At 35.4% G+C, this 20,256-nt stretch overlaps 1 protein-coding gene across 1 annotated transcript in view; it reads right to left on the minus strand.

The window, feature by feature from the left end:
- Positions 1-3,814: 3,814 nt before the first annotated feature.
- Positions 3,815-20,256, minus strand: part of PIP4P2 (phosphatidylinositol-4,5-bisphosphate 4-phosphatase 2) — a 52,879-nt gene continuing 36,437 nt past the window's right edge. The window contains exons 5-7 of the mRNA XM_077771244.1: positions 18,518-18,570; positions 6,205-6,295; positions 3,815-5,385 (exon numbers count right to left, since the gene is read on the minus strand). Of these exons, the coding sequence (XP_077627370.1) occupies positions 5,242-5,385; positions 6,205-6,295; positions 18,518-18,570 (288 nt within the window). The 3' untranslated portion in view covers positions 3,815-5,241. The remainder of the gene's footprint in view (positions 5,386-6,204; positions 6,296-18,517; positions 18,571-20,256) is intronic.

Below are 20,256 nucleotides of genomic sequence, written 5' to 3' on the forward strand. Positions count from 1 at the left end.
ATAAGCCACTCAGGGTAGGTATTTAAAAAATCTGTTGAGAGAAATGTGAGTGATCACTTCCTATACTTAGCAGGTTACCTCAGATAAACTTAGTTACACAGTCAAAATTGAAAAGACTACCTCTGTGGTAGATAAAATATTCTCACCTGTCAAATAACAAACCATACTCCTGAGATCTGTAGCCTTATCTGATACCTTAGTCTGTGGGCCAGTCTCAAAAGAACAAAGGCTTTTTATTTTTCTGCTTTTCACATAGCATTCCATCTCAAGTCAAATATATTTGTCAAAATACAAAGAACCTTAGTATTTATTTATATTTGTAACAAAGTATGTAAAATGGATTTTAAAAATTAAAAACCTTTACAAATCCTTTTTTAGCATCGTGTGCTATTTAATAATCATTTTAATATTGCTATCAATATTAAAGGGAGTTATGTTAAAATTCATTGTATGTCAATTTCCTCCTATTTAGTAATTTTCCTAGCTAGTTTTTCTTATGATTTTATATTATAAATAAAGAAAATAAATACATGTAATAATATTTTGTTACATAAAATGCTCTTAAATAAAGCTGGATATAATATCAAATTCATAAAAATATTTTTAAACACAGGTATTCTATTCTTTGTGAAGTAAATTCTGACGGCAAATATTTTTCAACTTTCTTTCCACAAATGAGTTACAATGAACAGCAGGGGGCACAAAATTCAAAAGTTATTCTCTACAAAGGAAAGCACAATAAAATCTCATGCTGTAGTGGAAAGCAGATACATTTTGGAGGCAGACAGACTGATTCCAGCAGGTGCCATCACATCTAAGCTGAATGACCTTTAATTACTTAGCCATTCTGAACTTCTTCAGTGGTAGAGTCAAGATAACTATGACATAGAGGTTTAATATCAACATAGATGTAAGTCAGATCAATAAACACTTGGGGTTTTTCTTCAGTGCTTATTTTATATATCACTATAGATTTATGTGTACGTGTGTACCAAACATATCGAATAAGTACAAACTTACATTTTACAGCAATTTTTGAGACTATGCACATGGGAATGGTTATAGTTTCATAATATACAAGCACAAGTGTAGCTAAATCAAAACTAAAAACAAAAGCTAAACAAAGGAAATGGCATTATTTACTCAAATACAATCAAAGCTTTTTCTATACAAGAAAATGTGAATGCCCAAGAAGGTGGATGCAAATGTGTGTGTGTGTGTGTGTGTGTGTGTGTGTGTGGTATAGAGCAGTGTTTCTCAAGAGTAGGATCCAGAAAAACCTACATCAGAATCACCCAGGAGTGCTTGTTTTGAATGCAGATGCCTGTCCTACTTAAAAAGCTCTTGTTTTCAAATCTATGAGAGAGTAACACTTCATTTCTTCTGGTGAAACAGAAACGAGAATATGTGCTTCCCAGGCTTCCTGTGGCTGTTAAACTGCATGTGCTGTGAGGCCAGCCCTGTACCTGACACACATTATTAGGATCTTCTAAATGACATATGCTCACTCACATATGACTTACTCAAGAATAATTGACTGTGGTTCCATTTATTCCCTCTTTTCTAAGAAGAATTAAGGCATCTTTTACCCCTTTGGATAGCTGGGGACAAAAAAAAAAAAATCCTTTTCTGATTAGTGACTATGTTATATTCTTTCAAATAACATTTTCCTGGCACTTTCTGTGTTTTGCCATCTGTACCAGGCATTGGAAGGAATGCTCTATGAATAAAACTTGGTATAAAGTCTCATAAATATGCTTTAATTAAACATTTATGTTAATTCAGATAGGACTAAGCTTAAATATGTAATTTGGTAACCTCAAGATTTTATCAATGAAATGCATTGGTTTGGATTTTAATAAACTAATTTTAAAACTTCAAGAGCCTAAATGAAAATGTAACAAATATTGATGTGATCAATCACATAGTATTCTTATCTATTCATCAAGAGCAAAACTTAAACCTTCCAACCAATTAATCTAGTACAGAAACTTTTAAAAAGTTAGATTCTCTTCCATCACCCAGGCATAACCCCTCTTAATGTTTTAGTGTTAATTTTCCTTAGTTTTTTGAACACATACACCTAAAATATTTTCTTCAAGAAGTGAATTATATTGCACATATTGATTTGTAATCTGATTTTGTCATACAATATTTTATGAGCCATTGCCGATTGAATTAGATGAGAAATTTCATCATTTTGTTAATTTCATCATGTAGTACTTATTTCATACTATGAGTGTACTATAATTTATTTCACCTATCCCTTATTGCTGAATTGAAGGACGTCTTGCTTTTAATCCCTATTATGAGCAAAATGTGATAAATATCATTGTACAAATACATGTGTTCTTTTATCCAGAGCACCTTTAGGATAACCTCCCAGAGACAGAATCACTACGTCAAAGACTGTGTGGTGTGTGTGCGCGCGGCTCCTCATATCCTCAACATTACAGGGATTAATCACTCATTCTTTGTTAATATGCTAGGTGAAAAATAGTTATCTCATGTTTTAACTTAAACTCTTTGATTATTAGTAAATTGAAAAGAAGCTCATGTGTTATTACTGATTGTATTTCTTCTTTCATAAATTGCTTTTTCATGCCTTTTGTCCCTTCCCATATTAAAAAGATTAACTTCTTACTATTTCAAAAATATAGTTTATCTTTTCCTTTCCTTATGATTATTTTCACATAAAAGTTTTTTCTTTTAAATCATACAATCTATCAATCCTTTTGTAGGATTTCTGCTTTGGGGTTTTACTAAGAAAGTTTTTCCTTAACACAAGATTATATCAATATTCACCCATATATTCTGTAACAAATATAAAGTCCACACCAAAGGGATAAGAATTTAATGCACCAATTTATTCAATCACTTATTTATCCATACAACAAATCTATTGAACACAAATATACTACGCACTATTCTAAAGGCTGGAGATAAAGCAGTGAGCAAGGCCACCAAAGTTCCTGCTCTCATGGAATTATATTCCAAAAGGAAAAAGAGCATGCAGCATATAATTTAACGTGGGATTTCAAATTAATGGGAAAGGAATGGGTTATTCAATACACAATGCTGATACGATTAGTTAACCATTAAGAAAAGAAATAAATTAGATTCTTATTTCATTCCTTATATCAAGCACATTATAAATAGATTTTAAATTTATATTTTTAAAATGAAACCATGAAAATACTAGAAAAAACACAAGTGAATAATATATGAAGAAACCTTATAGATGTTCTTCCTTTTTTTTATTATTTTAGAAAAAGAGCGCACACACCTGAGCAGGGAAGAGAGGCAGAGGAGAGAGAGAGAATTTTACGCAGGCTCCCCATTCAGGGTGGAGCCAGATGCAGGGCTCCATCCCATGGCCCTGGGATCATGGCCTGAGCTGAAATCAAGAGTAGGTCGCTCAACCTACTGAGCCACGCAGGCACCCCCACATTATATATGTTCTTAAACATGAAAACTCCTTTAGAGTAAAAACTCAAATCTATTTTGGAAATATCATCTTATTTTTATTCTTTTAATTTTTAAAAATGTTTTAAAATGTTTACTTCTTTATTTTGAAAGAGAGAAAGAAAGGAAAAGAAAGTATATGAGTGACTAGAGGAGGGGCAAAGAGAGAGGGGGAGAGAGAATTCTAAATAGGCTCCACGCTGTCAGCACAGAGCCCAACACAGGGCTCGAACTCACAATCATGAGATCATGACGAGCTGAGGTCAGGAGTCGGACGCTTAACTGAGTGAGTCACCCAACCACCCCACACCATCTTATTTTTTTAAAAATCGAATATAACAAGACAATATTTGAACAATAATCTTTATTATTGTATTTTCCAGGGTACATATAATCCTGAGCTACTGCATTTAGACATTTATCATTTACTCTTTTAAGTTTACATGTATTTTGCTCCAAATTCTCTGATGAGTACATTTTTATACTAGTCAGGAACATAAATAATTTAAACTATTATTCTTATCTCTGGAATAGCCAATTAATTTACTCATATCATTTCATCATCTTACTTCTACTACATTAAAGGCTTTAGAACATTACTTCTCAATTAAGCAACTTCTTTTTCAAAACTGCAAAGATAGGCAGTGCGAGAGCTGATTCCTTAAATCCTAGTGAATTCTTAGAAAACTATGTTGTTTTTTGTCTTTGATCTACGTTCTTGAATAAATTGGGTAACTATCTGACCAGCTGTATTTGAAAAGAATGAAAAGAGTAACTACCTCTAATCTCAACATTTTAGCTAGTGTAAAATGTCATAGGCTCTCTTCTCATATAAGCAGTCCATAATTAGCCCAATAGGAAAACTTTACCATGATTTAATGAAAAAGAGGGCAACCCAGTGTAAATATATCTTTGTTTAAATGGTTAATTTTATAAAATATGTCATGTGAAATACTTCCTCCAAGATCTATAAAGGAATACACACAGCTGATTAACATTAAATTTCATAAATCTAGACCAGAACTTTTATAATTAGTAAACAAAAAAGCAGACAAAAATGAAAGACAAAACTCCTGTGATCTTTGAGGAAAAAAACATTTATCCAACATTATCTCCAACTGTGGACAAATAAATATTTTCATTCTTGTATTTTAAATTACTACCAAAATATTGTATCTTTCTACAAACAACAAAAAACAAGCATACAGTATCTAGAAATGGTTTTTGTCTGACAAGAATGTCAAGTCTTTGAAGGTACACTCAATTGTTTTTCCTGAATAAGGTCACTATGATCTTAGGTTAAAGTTACAGTAAGCAGTTCAAGCAAAATGCATATTGCTTAGATATTAAAGCAAGCAATTTTGATACTGTTTAATTAAAATGTGAGTATAAATGTGAAGCTATTGTAGAAACATTTATAAACACTCCTTGGGAATACTCACAGATGAGCAAGTAATGGAATAACTGACTTAAAAATAATGGAAGGGTGATGTTATACGTAATGTTTGGTGACAAATCCAAAAATATCTTTTAAGAGATGTAAAAGAACATGAAGACACAGTTTTATTATTCAGAGCTTGAAAATCTAGCAGCAAACAAACTATTTGCATATAATGTAGTGCAATGGGCATTTGTTCATAAAATACTCGCAAAGTCTTGAAACTTTATACATAAACTAGAATGGAATCCATTAGGATAAATGATTTAAAGATGTCCAGAGTAGTTTATCAAGAACTGCTAGATGCTCTCCCCTGCATCACTGAATCAGAAGCAAGCTTAGGCAAAATTATGTTCTGGATAACTCACTCTTATGGCTCCCCAGTAACAAGCTCGGATAAGACAGATCAAACCTAAGAGATAAGCAATTGCCCAAGAAACATAGGTTGCATGAAATCGCCTTGCAAAATCTTGGGTGCCAACCTAAAATAAAAAGCAAATAGAAGAACAAAAGATTAAAAACTTTAGGCAAATAATTGCTTAGATAACGTGAGTAGGCTTACATGAGATTTTTACGAAGTAAATCACCAAGGCCACAAAATCCCTATGAAATAGGAGTTGTCAAATTTGTTGACTATCATTGACAGTAAAATTTAATAAGACAATACTGCTGCTTATGTTAAATTTCATGAAATAAACAGAAAAGCCCACTTGAACACATTATTTCTTTAAGCATTTGAATCTGTAATCTGAACTCTTCAGTGTTGTATGACACAAGAGTGTTTTAATAACATAGGACAAGAGGAGACAAAGGAGCACGGGAAGTAAATGGTAACAAAAAAGATCAGTAACTCCTTCTCCTGGGAGAGACTAATCCCCATGCCAACCATGTAATTTCAGTCTCCTCTAAAAATAAGCCATCCCCATAATGACAATAAATCCGTACTTAATTGGAACAAAGAGAATGGTTTTTCAGAACTCCATAGCTGATTGAGTATTGCCTCTGCTTTGGCTATGGCACTAAATAAAACCAGTGGGCTTTTGTTAAATGAGTGGTAAAGTCCCCAGTGTCAACGAACTTTAGAGGAGCCCCAAAACACTATTTCACAAGATGGGCAAGCTCCATTAAGAACAGTTCTATGGACTGGGGCTTCAGATTGCCCACTGGCCTTCAGAACCTTCCAGGCCTACTATGCCACGGAGGCAAGTTCTATGGGGATCACTGAAGGTTCAGGCCTCATCAATTTACTACTGATAAAGTTGAGAAGAAAGAATTCTAGCAGTGAGTAGAGTAATACTCACAGTTAATCCAACTCCAATGAAAATACATATCATCCCAATGGTAATATATGCACAGCAGCGTCTTCGTGGAAGCGCACTACCCACTGAGGAACTGAAAATTCACAACAGCAAAAGAGAGTATTATTCACATGCAGATTCTCCATTTCATCTCTGTGAGTTCACATCTATGGCTTTAGTGACATGTGCTTCCATTTGAGAGACAAGAACATGCATAAAAATGTCATTTTAATGTTAATAAAATCATATATGGTAAATTATATTTATTATATAACAACTTATATTATATTGACTATATTATATTATTGTGGCTTTAAATAAAGTTCAAGTCTTGGTTATTGACAGTATCCTCAAAAGGACAACCGATTTCAAAAATTGTATTCTAAGATGGAAAATCCATACTATCTTACAAATAGCACTCGACTTTTTGCAGTTATAACAGTTAATATATGTTTACTGTAGGAGACTTGGAAAATAAAGAATACAAAGGATAAAGAAAATTACCTCTATCCCACTACTTTAGTCACCTAGTATTTTGGCATATTTTCCTCTTCCAGCCTTTTTTTTGTTTGTTTTTTTTGCAATTTACCAACCTAAGTATTCTTCTGTCATTAAATATCTTCAAATTGGAATTCTGATGGATGAATATAACATAATTTAAACAATTCTCTACTACTGGATATTTAGAATTTTCATTACTATAAATAATGCCAGGTAAACATCATTTAAAAGTATTTTCCTTGGGAAGGCTAGATGGCTCAGTCAGTTAAGCATCCAACTTTGGCTCAAGTCATGATCTTGAGGTTTGTGAGTTCAAGCCCCATGTCGGGCTCTGTGCTGACAGCTCAGAACCTGGAGCCTGCTTCAGATTCTGTGTCTCCATCTCTCTCTGCCCCTCCCCCACTCATGTTCTGTCTCTTTCTCTCTCTCTCCAAAATAAATAAACATCAAACTATTTTTTTTAAAAAAGTATACTCTTTGGTTTTGTTTTCTCAAGATAAATATTTAGAATTAGGATTACAAGAATAAAGAGATTTAAGTTTTCAAAATCTTTTAATGCATACTGCAAGAAGCCTATGGGAAATTCATAAAAGCATATACTATCATCACGCTTCTCAATTGAAATTTCAAATCTAAAAGTTTTTAGTTATTTATACTTCTAATTTTTGTAATTTTCAAAATGATATAAGCATAGCAGAGGTCATGTCACCAAATCAGCACTTTCTATTTTTCCTAAGCATATCACATATGAGCTACTATGTTAATGACCGAAATAATGAAGTATCTGATTTGCTTTTGTATGGCCAGTGTCAACACCATGCCTAGCATATAGTAAATGCTCAAGAAATGTATGCTGAGTAAATGAAATACAGAGATGCATTACTTACTAGGCATACTTTAAAAATGTGCTATTACATACAGGTTAATTTTGCATAACAGAAAAGTGGTTTCCTTTAAGTTCCAAATCTTTTTTTAAAAAATTATGAATATTGTTGCAAACATATATCATAAATATTCCTGAATTCTCCAACTGAAACATATACACCTGGATAACCTGGCGTCATCATCAACATAGTATATCTTGCTATCTAGAGTTACCAGGGCATATAAGATCCATCGCCTTTATTTTATAGTCTTAGACCACTTTTAGTTTTAATTCTTATACAATCATTTGGTGGTTTTCCTTGCCTTTATACCTCACAGCTGGCTATCATTTCTCATCTACCTGTGTGTCTGCTTCTGGCAGTCTAATCCGCCATGAATTACAAGCCAACTCAGTTTATTAGAGTTATATATTAAATAATAAAAAAGAATTATATATTAAATAAATCAAAAGTTCTAAGTGAATATTGGAGCAGCTTTTCTGTGAGCGTTAGTACATTAATTTCAGTGCGTGAATTCTCCTTTGAAAATCCATGCTCATTTTTTCATCACCCAATTTATAGCCACTACCTCAGAGAAGTCTCCCCAGAAAATAAATAACCTACCGCTACTCGACAACTGCAGTGCCATGTTATCACAGAGATAAAGTGACGACAGAGCACCTATTGCATAGACTGAAAAAGCTCATATAAACTTATTACACAGGTGGAATCTGTATGCAATATGTATCATTTTGCATGTATTAAAGCTTTGTATTGTATACATGCTAAAGTATACTTTTGTAGCTCGTCCTTTTGCTTAATACTCTACATGAGACTCCTCCATACTCATATGTGGATATGTGAAGATCTAGTTCATTCACTTTCAGAGAAGTGCAAGTTTACTCATTCTCCCTATTGATGGGCAGTCAGGGTTTTTTTCCCTTAATTTTTTACTATAATGACAATGCTGCTTTGTATTTCCTATCTACGTTTGCAGGAATTTCTCAAACATATACCTGGGAACAGAATTGCTGGGTTGTATTGGAGACATAACTTCAACTTTAATAAATGCTAAATTTATATCCCTACCCTCTTTCCATGAGAGCTTCCAATGTTCCACCCGCATCAACACTTTAACACTTGGTATTGTTTCCATGCTTGACAGTTTCATGGATGTGAATGGTATCTCACTGTGGTTTTAACCTGTATATCCTTGATTTCTAGCAAGATAGAACATCTTTTCAAACATTAGCTGACTACTGGTTTTCTTTTTCTATTACCTGCTTGTTCATATTATCATCTCTTTGTTTTGGGCTGTCTTCAGCTTACTGATTCACAGATGATATTTACATAATTTGCATACTATTCCAGGCAGCTATATATACGGTTTATATCTTCTTTTAGCCTGTTTTTTAATCAGCAAGATTAATCTTTACTTAAAAAACAAATAAAACCCGGGGTACCTGGGTAGCTCAGTCAGTTAAGCATCTGACTCATGATCTCAGCTCAGGTCACAATTTCATGGTTTGTGGAATAGAGCCCACATGTAGGGCTCTTTTCTGAAAGCATGGAGCCTGCTTGGGATTCTCACTCTCCCTCCCTCTCTGCAACACCCCCACTCGCACTCTCTCTCTCTCTCTCTCAAAATAAATAAAAGTAAACTTTAAAAAATATTAAATAATTTTAAAATATTATGAAAACCCGTGAAAAGAAGATTCAACATGGGTTCTAAACCCAATTAAAACACACTTCAGAAAGATTATTAACTAAACTTCTGCCAAACAATGACCTTAAAGTGCCAAACGCAAAAGACACTGTTAGGACCATTTTTCATATAGATAATTTGTCCCTGGGTTGGCCATCTCTAACTATACACAAAGTTCTGCTAAAAGTACACATTTTAGTTGATTTTAGAATTACAATGTAAACTGAACAGGTTCTTGATACTGACAGTATGTTACCAAGGTTTATTTCATTTCTGGTCACAGAGGTCAAGTATTAGCAAGGTTCCTTTGTGGGTTCTCAATCATGTCTGACTCATCCATCCTTCAAGTACATGCAAGGCTCAATAGTTTTCAAGAGGCAGAAGCCTGAGGCCATTTAAGACACAGATGAAATAGGATTGTGAGGTGAACCCATCTGAATAAGGCTTGATACCACCACTGGAGAGGAGCATGCAAATGTATCACAGTCCAGCACGGGGTGCTAGTGACATCCTGGTGACAGTGTCCTGCTCCCAGACCCTTTACAAAGCTTACGCATATACATATTTTCGTAAGCTCATATGCTGTCTCAAAGACATGATTCACAGACTGTGCCAATAACTGAATGAAGTCTTGGCTACTAAAAATTTTTTAACTACATACTCCAGGGATCTTGCAAACTGCAATGAGGTGAAATCTGTGACGGTAGTTGTGGTTCCAACTGGGTACAGTTGTTGAGGATTCTAGCCTGAGGTTTCTAAAATTCATTTTTAATACCATCTATTGATAATGAGTTTTTATTCATGAAATCACTGAAATATAAGGTAACTTTAATATAGTAAAAATTATCAATATTTTCATTTCAGGTTTGTGCTTTTTGTTTCCTGTGTAGGAAATTCTTTCCTGTCATAAAAATATTTTTAAAATCTTCTAAAAGTATTAGAGTTTGCCTTTTCATATTTATGCCTGGGTCTACAGGAGCAGTCCTTATAATTATCAATTTTTATTTTACATATTTGGAAGATGTATTATGTGGTACATACAAATTCAGAATTTATGTTTTTGATGAAGTGACTATAATAATTCTTTTTACCCTAAGGCATATGAGATATTAAGTACCTGCTAGAGTCCTGTAATAGACACATCCAGAATACAATAGTTTAAAAAAGTTTATTTCTCTTGCAAAAAAAGAATTCAAAAGTAAATGTACAGCTTAGGGTTGGCAGACAGCTCTGTTCCATGATTAACTGTCATTGCCAGACACGACGGGTGACAAGTCTCCTGCTGCAGATGCCTTTTCCAGCCACATGGAAGAGGGGAGAAAAAATTAAGACAAATAGTTTTGCCTTTCAGGAGAGTATCAGGAAGCTGCACTCATCACTTATGTTATATTCCACTGGCCTTAACTTAAAAACATGGCTACAAACTTTTGCAAGAGGAGGCTAGGAAATATTGTTAGCTGGGTGTTCAGTCAGACTTTGAAAGTTCTGCTAAAAGGAAGAGAATTAATATTACTATTTTAATGTTGGTTAGTGTTTTCCTGGCATATCTTTCCTTTGCTGCAGGTTTCATGATTTGATCTCTTTCCCTTTTTAACTTACATTCTATGCTCCTGTATTTCATGTGTTTCTTCTTCAGATTGCACATAGATGGACTTTAGTCTAGCCTGATAATATCTGGCAAGTCTTATTGACACATTTAGTCCAATTACATATATTCTGCTATTCTATTTTGCTTTCTATGGTCTCTGTATTTTCTTATATGCTTTTCCACCCTCTTTTCTGGATTTCTTGTGAATTGACTTTGATTCTTTTGCTTCATTTTCCACCTACATTTAGAAAGTTTTACAATTTATTTCTACTAATTTACCAGTTGCTTATAAAATTTTAACATACCTAATATTTAAAAACTAAAATCATTTAGTAAATCTATCTTCCCAATAAATACAAGAATCTTAGAAAGTTTTAACTTCAAATATTCTGTTCCCAGCTTATATGTTCTTGTTTTCCAATATTTTAGTTCTGTTATGGAGCCCCTGGGTAGCTCAGCCAACTAAGTGTCCAAACTTTGGCTCAGGTCACAAGCTCAAGGTTTGTGAGTTCAAGCCCTGTGTTGGGCTCTGTGCTGACAGCTCAGAGCCTAGAGCCTGCTTCTGATTCTGTGTCTCCCTCTCTGTCCCTCCCCTGCTCACACACTGTCTCTAAAAGAAAAAAAAATTTAGTTCTATTGTACACTTATTTCTCCAAATTCATTAGCATTAATATTTCCTTACTGTTATTTTTGCTATTTTTATACAATGTTCTTTATGGCTGTGTACAATGTCTTGTTTTACCTTTTTTTCTTGCCTTGTAGAAATAACTTCTAGGATATTTTCCATTTTCCCTAAATTACTTTTTAATAGTTTCTTTAGTGTGGATACCAAAATAGTAAGTGTTCTGGGCTTTTTGTTGTTGATTGTTGGTTCACTGGTTCTGCATTTGGAAATACTTTTATTTTGTTTTCATTTATTCTATTACGGTTTAGATAGGTCCATAATATCAGTTTGATAGTTAATCTCTGTTAACAATTTGAAGTATTTTTAAATTTACTTTTTGGCTTCCATTGTTGCTGTTGAGCTGTTTATGGACAGAACTGTTGTTATCCTTTTTATAGTAAAAGTCTATCTGGGGCACCTGACTGGCTCAGTCAGTAGAACATGGAACCCTTGATGTTAGGGTTGTGAGTTCAAGCCCCACATTGGGTATGAAAATTAATTTAAAAAAATAAAATCTTAAAAAAAACTCCTTTCTCTCTTTGCTTTTAATATTTTCTATTGATCTTAGGTTTTTTCACTATAATGCCTTTTGCTCCTTTTGAATATATCTGAAGTCCTTGGGAGTCTAATTATACTGCTTGTTATTGATGCTGATTCTACATACAGGACCTTGTTTCCTCACGTGGTTCATAAATGTTGAAAATTTAGTTTGGTCATCTTCATATAAGAAATCCATAAGAATGGTTTAGGGGTGGCTTCATCCATAGAGAAGTTTCACCTGCTTTTCTTAGGTTTCCTAGAAAGGGACAAACCCTAACCCACTTTAAATTGATTTCTGGGACTGGGTTTTCTTAGGCCATATAAAAGAGGTTAGTTAAATATAAGGCTCAAAGTCACTGTTCTTATAAAATTTCTACTTTGTAATATTCCTTTTCTGGTAGATTTTTTTTTCCCTAACCTACTCTTTTCATGGAGCATGAAGGACTTTCTCTGGGGCGAAGGATGGTATTCCAGCTCTACACCTTCCACAGGGCCAAGGCCCTTCTCTTGTTCTTCATCTGAACACAGAAACCCAAGGCCCTGGGCCCCTCGTATTGGCAAATACTCTCAGCATATTCTAAATGACAAACTTGATTGTCATTTCCTCTTTACTGCTGGCCCCCAGGTATTTTCTTAACTTTCATATGAACTGAGCTATACATTTAAAAGGATGTTTGTTATCATCATTAACTAGTCTTTCATATTACTGAATGTGAAAGTCAAGAGCCTCTAATAATATGCAAAATATGGACACTGAATCTCCCAAAAGGAAAAGATCATGCAATACTTCCCAAACACGTAACTATTCACTCTTCAAATTATTAACCTTCCCTTTCACAATATTCCCCTGTGGACCATGAGCTGTATAAAGGACACATAGAAAATGAAGACAGTGCCAAGCAGTGTTATTTACAGCACAATTTTCAGATGAGGTCACTAGGGAAGGTTTTACTAGGTGAGGCTCAAGGACAGGATAAGATGTGAATAGATGAGAAAGTAAGTCATCTTAGCAGATAACAGCAGCATTGTTCAGGTATGAACAAAGTAAGAATTTTGTTCAAGAAAAAAGCAGTAGAATAGCCTTTCTTTCGGAGAAGGTTTCTGGAGGTGAGAAGGAGAGCAGTGGAAGCAAGGGCTGTATGAGCTAATGTGCAAAGTTGGGTAAGGATTTTCCAGATATATAGTAATGAGAACAGGACTAGCCAGGTCATCCCAGGTCTAGCAGGATGAGATTAGGGACAGAAGCAAGAAACTGTATTGTACATTTATGGAAGTGGAAGAATTTGTTGACGCTGGAACATAGTGAGTTGTATATAAAAGTGCATAAAAAAGATAACACTAGGGAGGTTAGGCAAATACCTAAACCTAGAGGGTTGTATATACCTTGCTAAGAAGATTGGAGTTGGATTTCGAATTTTAGGCAATGGGCCTATAATAATCCATATGGTGCATTTATGTCAATTAGTAGAAGATGTTCTTCCTCAGGATACTTTATATGCTACATACATAGACAAACCTAGGATAACAATTAAAACAGCACTTGTTATGAAGAATACAACTTGTACAACTCTATGGCATGAACTCGAATTTTGGAGCTATGAAAACATTTGAAGCCAAAGAGATACAAATTATATTTGTATCTGCGGCTGTTCTCTAATAGATGGATAGAGAACAGTGAGGCTGAAGGCCAAGAGATAAATTGGAAAGCTGTGACTACAGTCCTGGAGAGGGATCCTAAATGCATGAACTCAGGTAGAAATAGTGACAGTAAGAGATCAGAACTGAAATGTCAAGAGACAGAAGTGACAGGTCTTGCTTCCATTTGGGTATGGAGAACAGAGATACAGTCAGATTGCTGGCGTGGTCAGCTGGGCGGATAGGATAACATCCATTAGTATAATATACTCATTAACACACAAGGAGACTTAGTAGAGTGGGGTAAGGAAGTTGGATATGATCATTTGAGATGCCCGAGGACACCCAGGTTGAAATAACTATAGGGAAAATAGCGAATACAGATGGTATATTTATATACGCAGCTCCAAAGAGAGATCTGGGGTGATTCAGTGACATTTTGGTTGTGATTTAATGGTACATAAATGGCAGCGGAAACTATGAGAAAACCAAGATACAGCGTAGTCAAGTTGCAACCCGGGAGAGTAGCAATATTTAACAACTTGGAAGAGAAAGGGAAGCCAACAAAAGAGACAGCAAAGAAATGTTTTTGGAAATGGGACAAAACTAGGAGAAAGTGGTACCTGGACACCAAGCAAAGGACAAATTGTAAGGAAAAAAAGAGGATGATCAACAGGAACCAAACACTCACTACAGAGAAAGCAAACAGGGATGAGGACTGAACAGATCTATTAGAATCTACAGCTGGGATGTGAACTTTATCAGAGCAAATTCAGTGGCCTAGTGGGGAGGATGGCTAATTGCACTTCACTCCAGAGCAAATGGATGCTGTGATTAAAGGAAGGGCTAAGTACTGAAAGGAAGAGCCTTGCCTCCCGCTGAGAAGAGGAAATGAAGTGCACCTAGATATAGATAGTGTGTAGGCAGGCAGTGTGAAGACGAAGGACTTCACAGATAGGTTCAATCATACCAGGGCAGAAGGCAACTTATCTGCTGAGGCTGAGTCAGTAGTGGTATGGGGGATGGGAGTCTAAGAGGAAGAGTAAATCTCTGGAGATAATTGTTCTGGAGAATGGAAGAGGGAGTTAATCAGGAACACTTTAAACCAGAGTATTAAGCCAGGGTTTCGTTGAAGTATAAAGCTATACTTTTGTAAAAAGATAACCAATACAGAATTTTTTCAGCTGTCATTTAGCTTGGTAAAGGAAAGGAGAAGCCATGGCCATACTGATCCGAGATTGGTAACTTGAAAAGTGGATTGATCTGATGGAAGTGGAAGTTCAAGGGATGAAGACTTAGCTAATCTAGCAAACCTAGAGCATCTTTATATCTAATATGTTCAAAATGAATTCAGCATCTTTCTTCCAGACATAGCTCTTCTAGATGATAAATTCCCTATCTTAGTGAACAGTTCTACGGCCTCTCAGATATAAAGTCATCCTTTACCCCAATCTCTCTCTTACCTTCACATTCAGTCCTATCTATTCCATTTCCTTAATACCATGTCTATATTCTGACTCCACTGTACCTCAGCACAGGTAGCTGCTTCTACAAGGAAGCATCCTACACTGTTTTTCACATCATTCCCACTCATCTTGAATAACTTACTTCATACACCCCCCTCTTGGAAGTCTCCTCTTACGTTTCCTTTCCCTCCAATCTGGGTTAGGGGTTCCTGAGAACAGAAAAGGCAGGGTGTATCTCTTTTAAAGCATTAAAAAACTTTATTGTAGTTGCCTATTCTCTTCCCTATACCCACACGAATAAGTTCCCTGAAGGCAAGTTTCCATCTTTTATTTCAAGCACCCAGTACCTGGCACAGGACTCTTTGCTGAATTCATGGATAATTATAAAAGAAAGCACTAAACAGCAACATAAAAGAGAGTAAGAGTCCACTACTGTTTAAAATGTCAGGAGGTGATCCACAAAGGAGTATATCAGTGATCCAGAGAAATGATATTTGGTAATAATCACCGTGGATTTAACTGCCATCTCTACCAGTCTTTGGTCTGTTATGATAATAGAGTGTGAGTACTACTTTCAGAACACTAGGACTACAGCTCCCATCCTTCAGTGGCCACAAGCATCTACCTGAAAGGGCAACCTCACCTTCGGCTTCCCTGTGACTGCGTGAGTAGCAAACAGTGACGTGAAAAACCCCTTCTTGGTCACTGGAGGCCCCTGGGGGAGTCTTTCCTGCCCATGTTCTGCCATGGTTTCCTAGTGATGATTTAGGTCCTAGAACTTAAAAATAGTTGTAGGATATTTTATATTTGTGTTTAAAGAAATAAAATTCCTTTAGAATCTTATCACAACAGATGTCTCATCGCTTTGTTATGAAGAAAAATATTCAGAGAGAACAGAAATGTAGACAGAAGCCATGAGTGTTCATGTGATAGCAGTATCTTTACTCAAATAAGTAACGGATGCCCTGAGTCCTCCCATGGTTAGCATGTGACTCCAATTCCATAAATGTTCCTTTAAGAATGATATTTAAGCAGACTTATTCCATGTGAATGTCTATGCAACAGACAAGCTGTTCCTTAAGTAACTGACATAAATTCTTCTTAACACTAATACACTGTCTTGTGATATTTTAACCGATCATAGACTATCTAGACATTCAATACTTCTTTATTATCAGCAAAATATTGCCACTGTTCTAAAATAATTACCCAAGTCATTTGAGCAAAATCCTTAACCTCTCTAACAGTTCCTCATCTGTTAAATGAGGATAATAATTTCGGCATTCCAGGATTGCTGAACGGATTACAGCTCCTGTATCTCTGTATATAAAGTAACCATCCCTGTGCTTAGCATACAATGTGCTAATCACAAGAAGTTCCTGCTTTTTATTTTCCATAGAATTTTTAATGATCTTGGTGGAGATACTTTGCAATTTAATATTTTCATTTTTGTGGAAACAGAGATAACACACAGAAATCTGGATCACTGAGGGGCCCCCAGGTGGCTCAGTCAGTTAAGTGGCCGACTTCAGCTCAGGTCAGGTCATAATCTCGCAGTTCGTAGGTTTGAGCCCCATGTCCAGCTCTGTGCTGACAGCTCAGAGCCTGGAGTCTGCTTCATATTCTGTGTCTCCCTCTCTCTCTGCCCCTCCCTGACTCACATTCTGTCTCTGTCTCTCTCAAAAATAAATAAGCATTAAAATTTTAAAAAAAATAAATCTGGATCATTCACATACATGTGGGAGGAATGTCTCTCAAGTATATATTCTTCTGTGTACTTATTTGGGGTTATCCACTTCGCTTCTCCATGTACAGACTTCTACTGGATTCAACAGAGTTAAGAATTCAGTTGATTAATTTCACAAATATATAAAAAAGGAAGTATCTGTTCCTTTGAAGCTAGAAATATGCTGTAAAGAAATTATTCTTATGGGGCTATACTGAATTGGAATTAGATCTAGTGGAGATAAATAGAGATATTTTATTACATATATTCTATTCAGACACTTTTCAATTCTTTTCTCCTAGAAATCATTCTTTGGATTTCCTCAAAATAGATAAGGTTTTTATATCAAACTAGGGATCACATCAATTAAACTATGAACCCATGTTTTCAATGTTAAAAGTTGACCTGTCAAAACACTGCAGTTTAATTTCCTTAGCTTAAGTTAAATTCACACACATAAGCGGACATCAATAATTTTCAGATTAAAATTTTGTTATCAAAATAAATACTGTGAAGAAAGAATTAATGTTTAGCAGGCTGAAATAACTCTCCATAGGAAGGTCTGCTTTCAAGACTGACCCTTGGCTAGCATCTGTGAGCCTAAATTTCTAAAATGTTCCCACGATTCTCTAACCGATAAGAGTGGTTTACCATGACTAAATTGTTTGTGCAAACAATATGGTTTTTGCTGAATACTGAATGCTTTCCTTCTGAGAATTTGGAAATTCAGTATGTGGCATGTAATAGGTGCCTATGGGAGGAGCTCCAATAAAAACCTTGGACACTGAATCTCTAATGAGTTTCTCTGGTGTACAGTATTTGACCTGTGTTGTCATGATTCCCTGCTGGGGGAATAAAGCCCATTCTGTGTAATCCACTAAGAGAGGACTCTTGGAAACTTACATGTAGTTTCCTTCAGAGGTCGTCCCTTGTGCCTTTTCTTTTACTGATTTTGCTTTGTATAATAAATCATAGCTATGAGTACAAATACACACTAACTCTTATTAGTACTCCTAGAAAATCAGAGAATTTGGGGGTGATTTGGGGACCCCCAACACAGCTACCATAAAATGTCTTTGATCAAAATATCTTCTATTTTTTTCCCATTTTTTTATATTGCCTTTTGTTAATTTCCCTAGGCGCACTATTTAGGAATAGAGAAAATAGACTGAATAGTTACAACAGATAATTATTTGCTATCAGAGAATAATCTCACTAGTTAGGAAATGAAAAAAAGTTCACAGCTACCTAATTATAAACCCCTAAACATTTGGTGTTTCTCCTGGATTACAGCCCATGTTTTTAAATACAAATTTTAGATTATTTGCAATAGATTTGGACATTTGCAAATCCTCACCAGGTTACTGATAATTTTAGTAATTTCTTTCTTAGAAATTGATTTCCCTTTGTAGGGTGATAATCAAGCCCAATCATTTTCATTTCAAAATAGAGTATATTAATCCATTTAAAGATGTCTTTTTTTTAGTTTTGAAAAGCATGCATATATTAAACATGCATTTATCCCATGGCATGTCTTCAAATCAAAATCTACCAAAGTGAGAATTCTGAACTCTTTAACCTGCTCTCCAGTACCTCCCAGTAGCATTTCCAACAGTACAGAAACTTACATTTTTTTGCAGTGTGGGCATTTTGCCAGAGTGTTGAACCTCAGTTCCATCCACTGTAAATAAAAAGAAAAGATTGAAAAGAAAAACAACTGAAAACTATCCAATCTGATAAGATGTTTCTTTTAGTTCAAAGGTTACCAGGGATCGCAGCAGAAGCAAGCCCCTTCTCAGGGGTTTAGGAGCTTTTCCCCTGCAACACTTCTTCCCCTCCCTTAAAATAAAGTTTGGGATTCTCCTCTGCTACAGTTCCCATGACTTGCCCAAGGCTCTGACGCAATCTAGGTTGGTTTTGCAATGAAAACCAAATATAATGCTGTAATTAAGGTCATTTCTTTCAGCCTTATATCTCAGTTCACTCCCAAGGAATAAAAGCACATTTTAGGGACCTTCAAAGATGTTTTGTCTTTAAATCTTGAAGACTGGCTTTTGAAATATATGGATATTTAAATTCATTACTACAGTGCAGCTATTTACAATTTATTTATGTGAGAAACTTACAAAGCAAATAAACGACTGAGACAGAGGGAGAACTCAAGTCAGGCAGCTGCTCTGAGTTCTGTCCATGCTTATTCTATGTAACAAAAACATAGCCTTTCTACAGATCAATTTTCTTTCCTATAAATGTATGTAATAGAATAGGCTATCTTCCTTGTTCCAGAGATCCTTGAAATGGTTTACTGGTAGTGGGTTAAAGTCTTTGAAAGAATGTGCAGTGTAAGTTTAAAGTAAATCTTAACTACAAAAATGTATATTTAAAAATGCCCTGGGGCGCCTGGATGGCTCAGTTGGTTAAGCATCCAACTTCGACTCAGGTCATGATCTGACAGTATGCTGACGGCTGGCTTGAGCCTGGAGCCTGCTTCAGGTTTTGGGTCTCCCTCTCTCTGCCCTTCCTCTGCTTATTCTCTCTCTCTCTCTCTCAAAATAAATAAACATTAAAAAAATAAAAAAAAATTAAAAAAAATTTTATTAACTTTTTAGAAAGAACAAATAAATCTGGGTTTTCCTAGTATCTCTTTCTTCATTTTTGTTTTCAAACCTCAAAAAAAGTTAACCTTGAAATTATCTCTCAGTCATAGTAGGGACATACAGTCCCAACATAAATAAACTAGAGATGAAACTTTACATGAATGTTCATTCTCTTTTCAAAATTATTATTTTTCAACATTTGAGAATGCCAAACCAAGGCTACACTTTTTTTCAAGCAGCAGAAAATCTTTATTTCATACTTATTTTATAACGAATTAAATTATTGTACAAAATTTTTTTAAAAAAATATTTATTTTGAGATGGGGAGAGAGAGAGAGAGAGAGAGACAGACAGCATGCTCACTTGCAAGTGGGGAAGGAGCAAAGCCAAGCAGGCTCTGCACTGCCAGTGCAGAGCCCAATGTGGGGCTTGATCTCACAGGCAGTGAGACCAAGACCTGAGCCGAAACCGAGAGTCAGCCACTTAACTGACTGAGCCACACAGACACTCCCCAAAAAACTTATTCTAAGTAAAAATGTCAGAATTAGTATCCTAATAAGCAAAGATTTCTAGAGTTCTACAGAATATTGGTCAGTGAAGAATGTAGAAATCTGGGGCGCCTGGATGGAAGGCGTCAGTTGGGTGTTTGACTTCGGCTCAGGTCATGATCTCACAGTTCATGGGTTCAAGCCCCACATCAGGCTCTGTGCTGACAGCTCAGAGCCTGGAGCCTGTCTTCGGATTCTGTGTCTCCCTCTCTCTGACCCTCC

This window comes from Crocuta crocuta, unplaced genomic scaffold, assembly GCF_008692635.1.
Source record: "Crocuta crocuta isolate KB4526 unplaced genomic scaffold, BGI_CrCroc_1.0 scaffold235, whole genome shotgun sequence".
Lineage (NCBI taxonomy): Eukaryota > Metazoa > Chordata > Mammalia > Carnivora > Hyaenidae > Crocuta > Crocuta crocuta.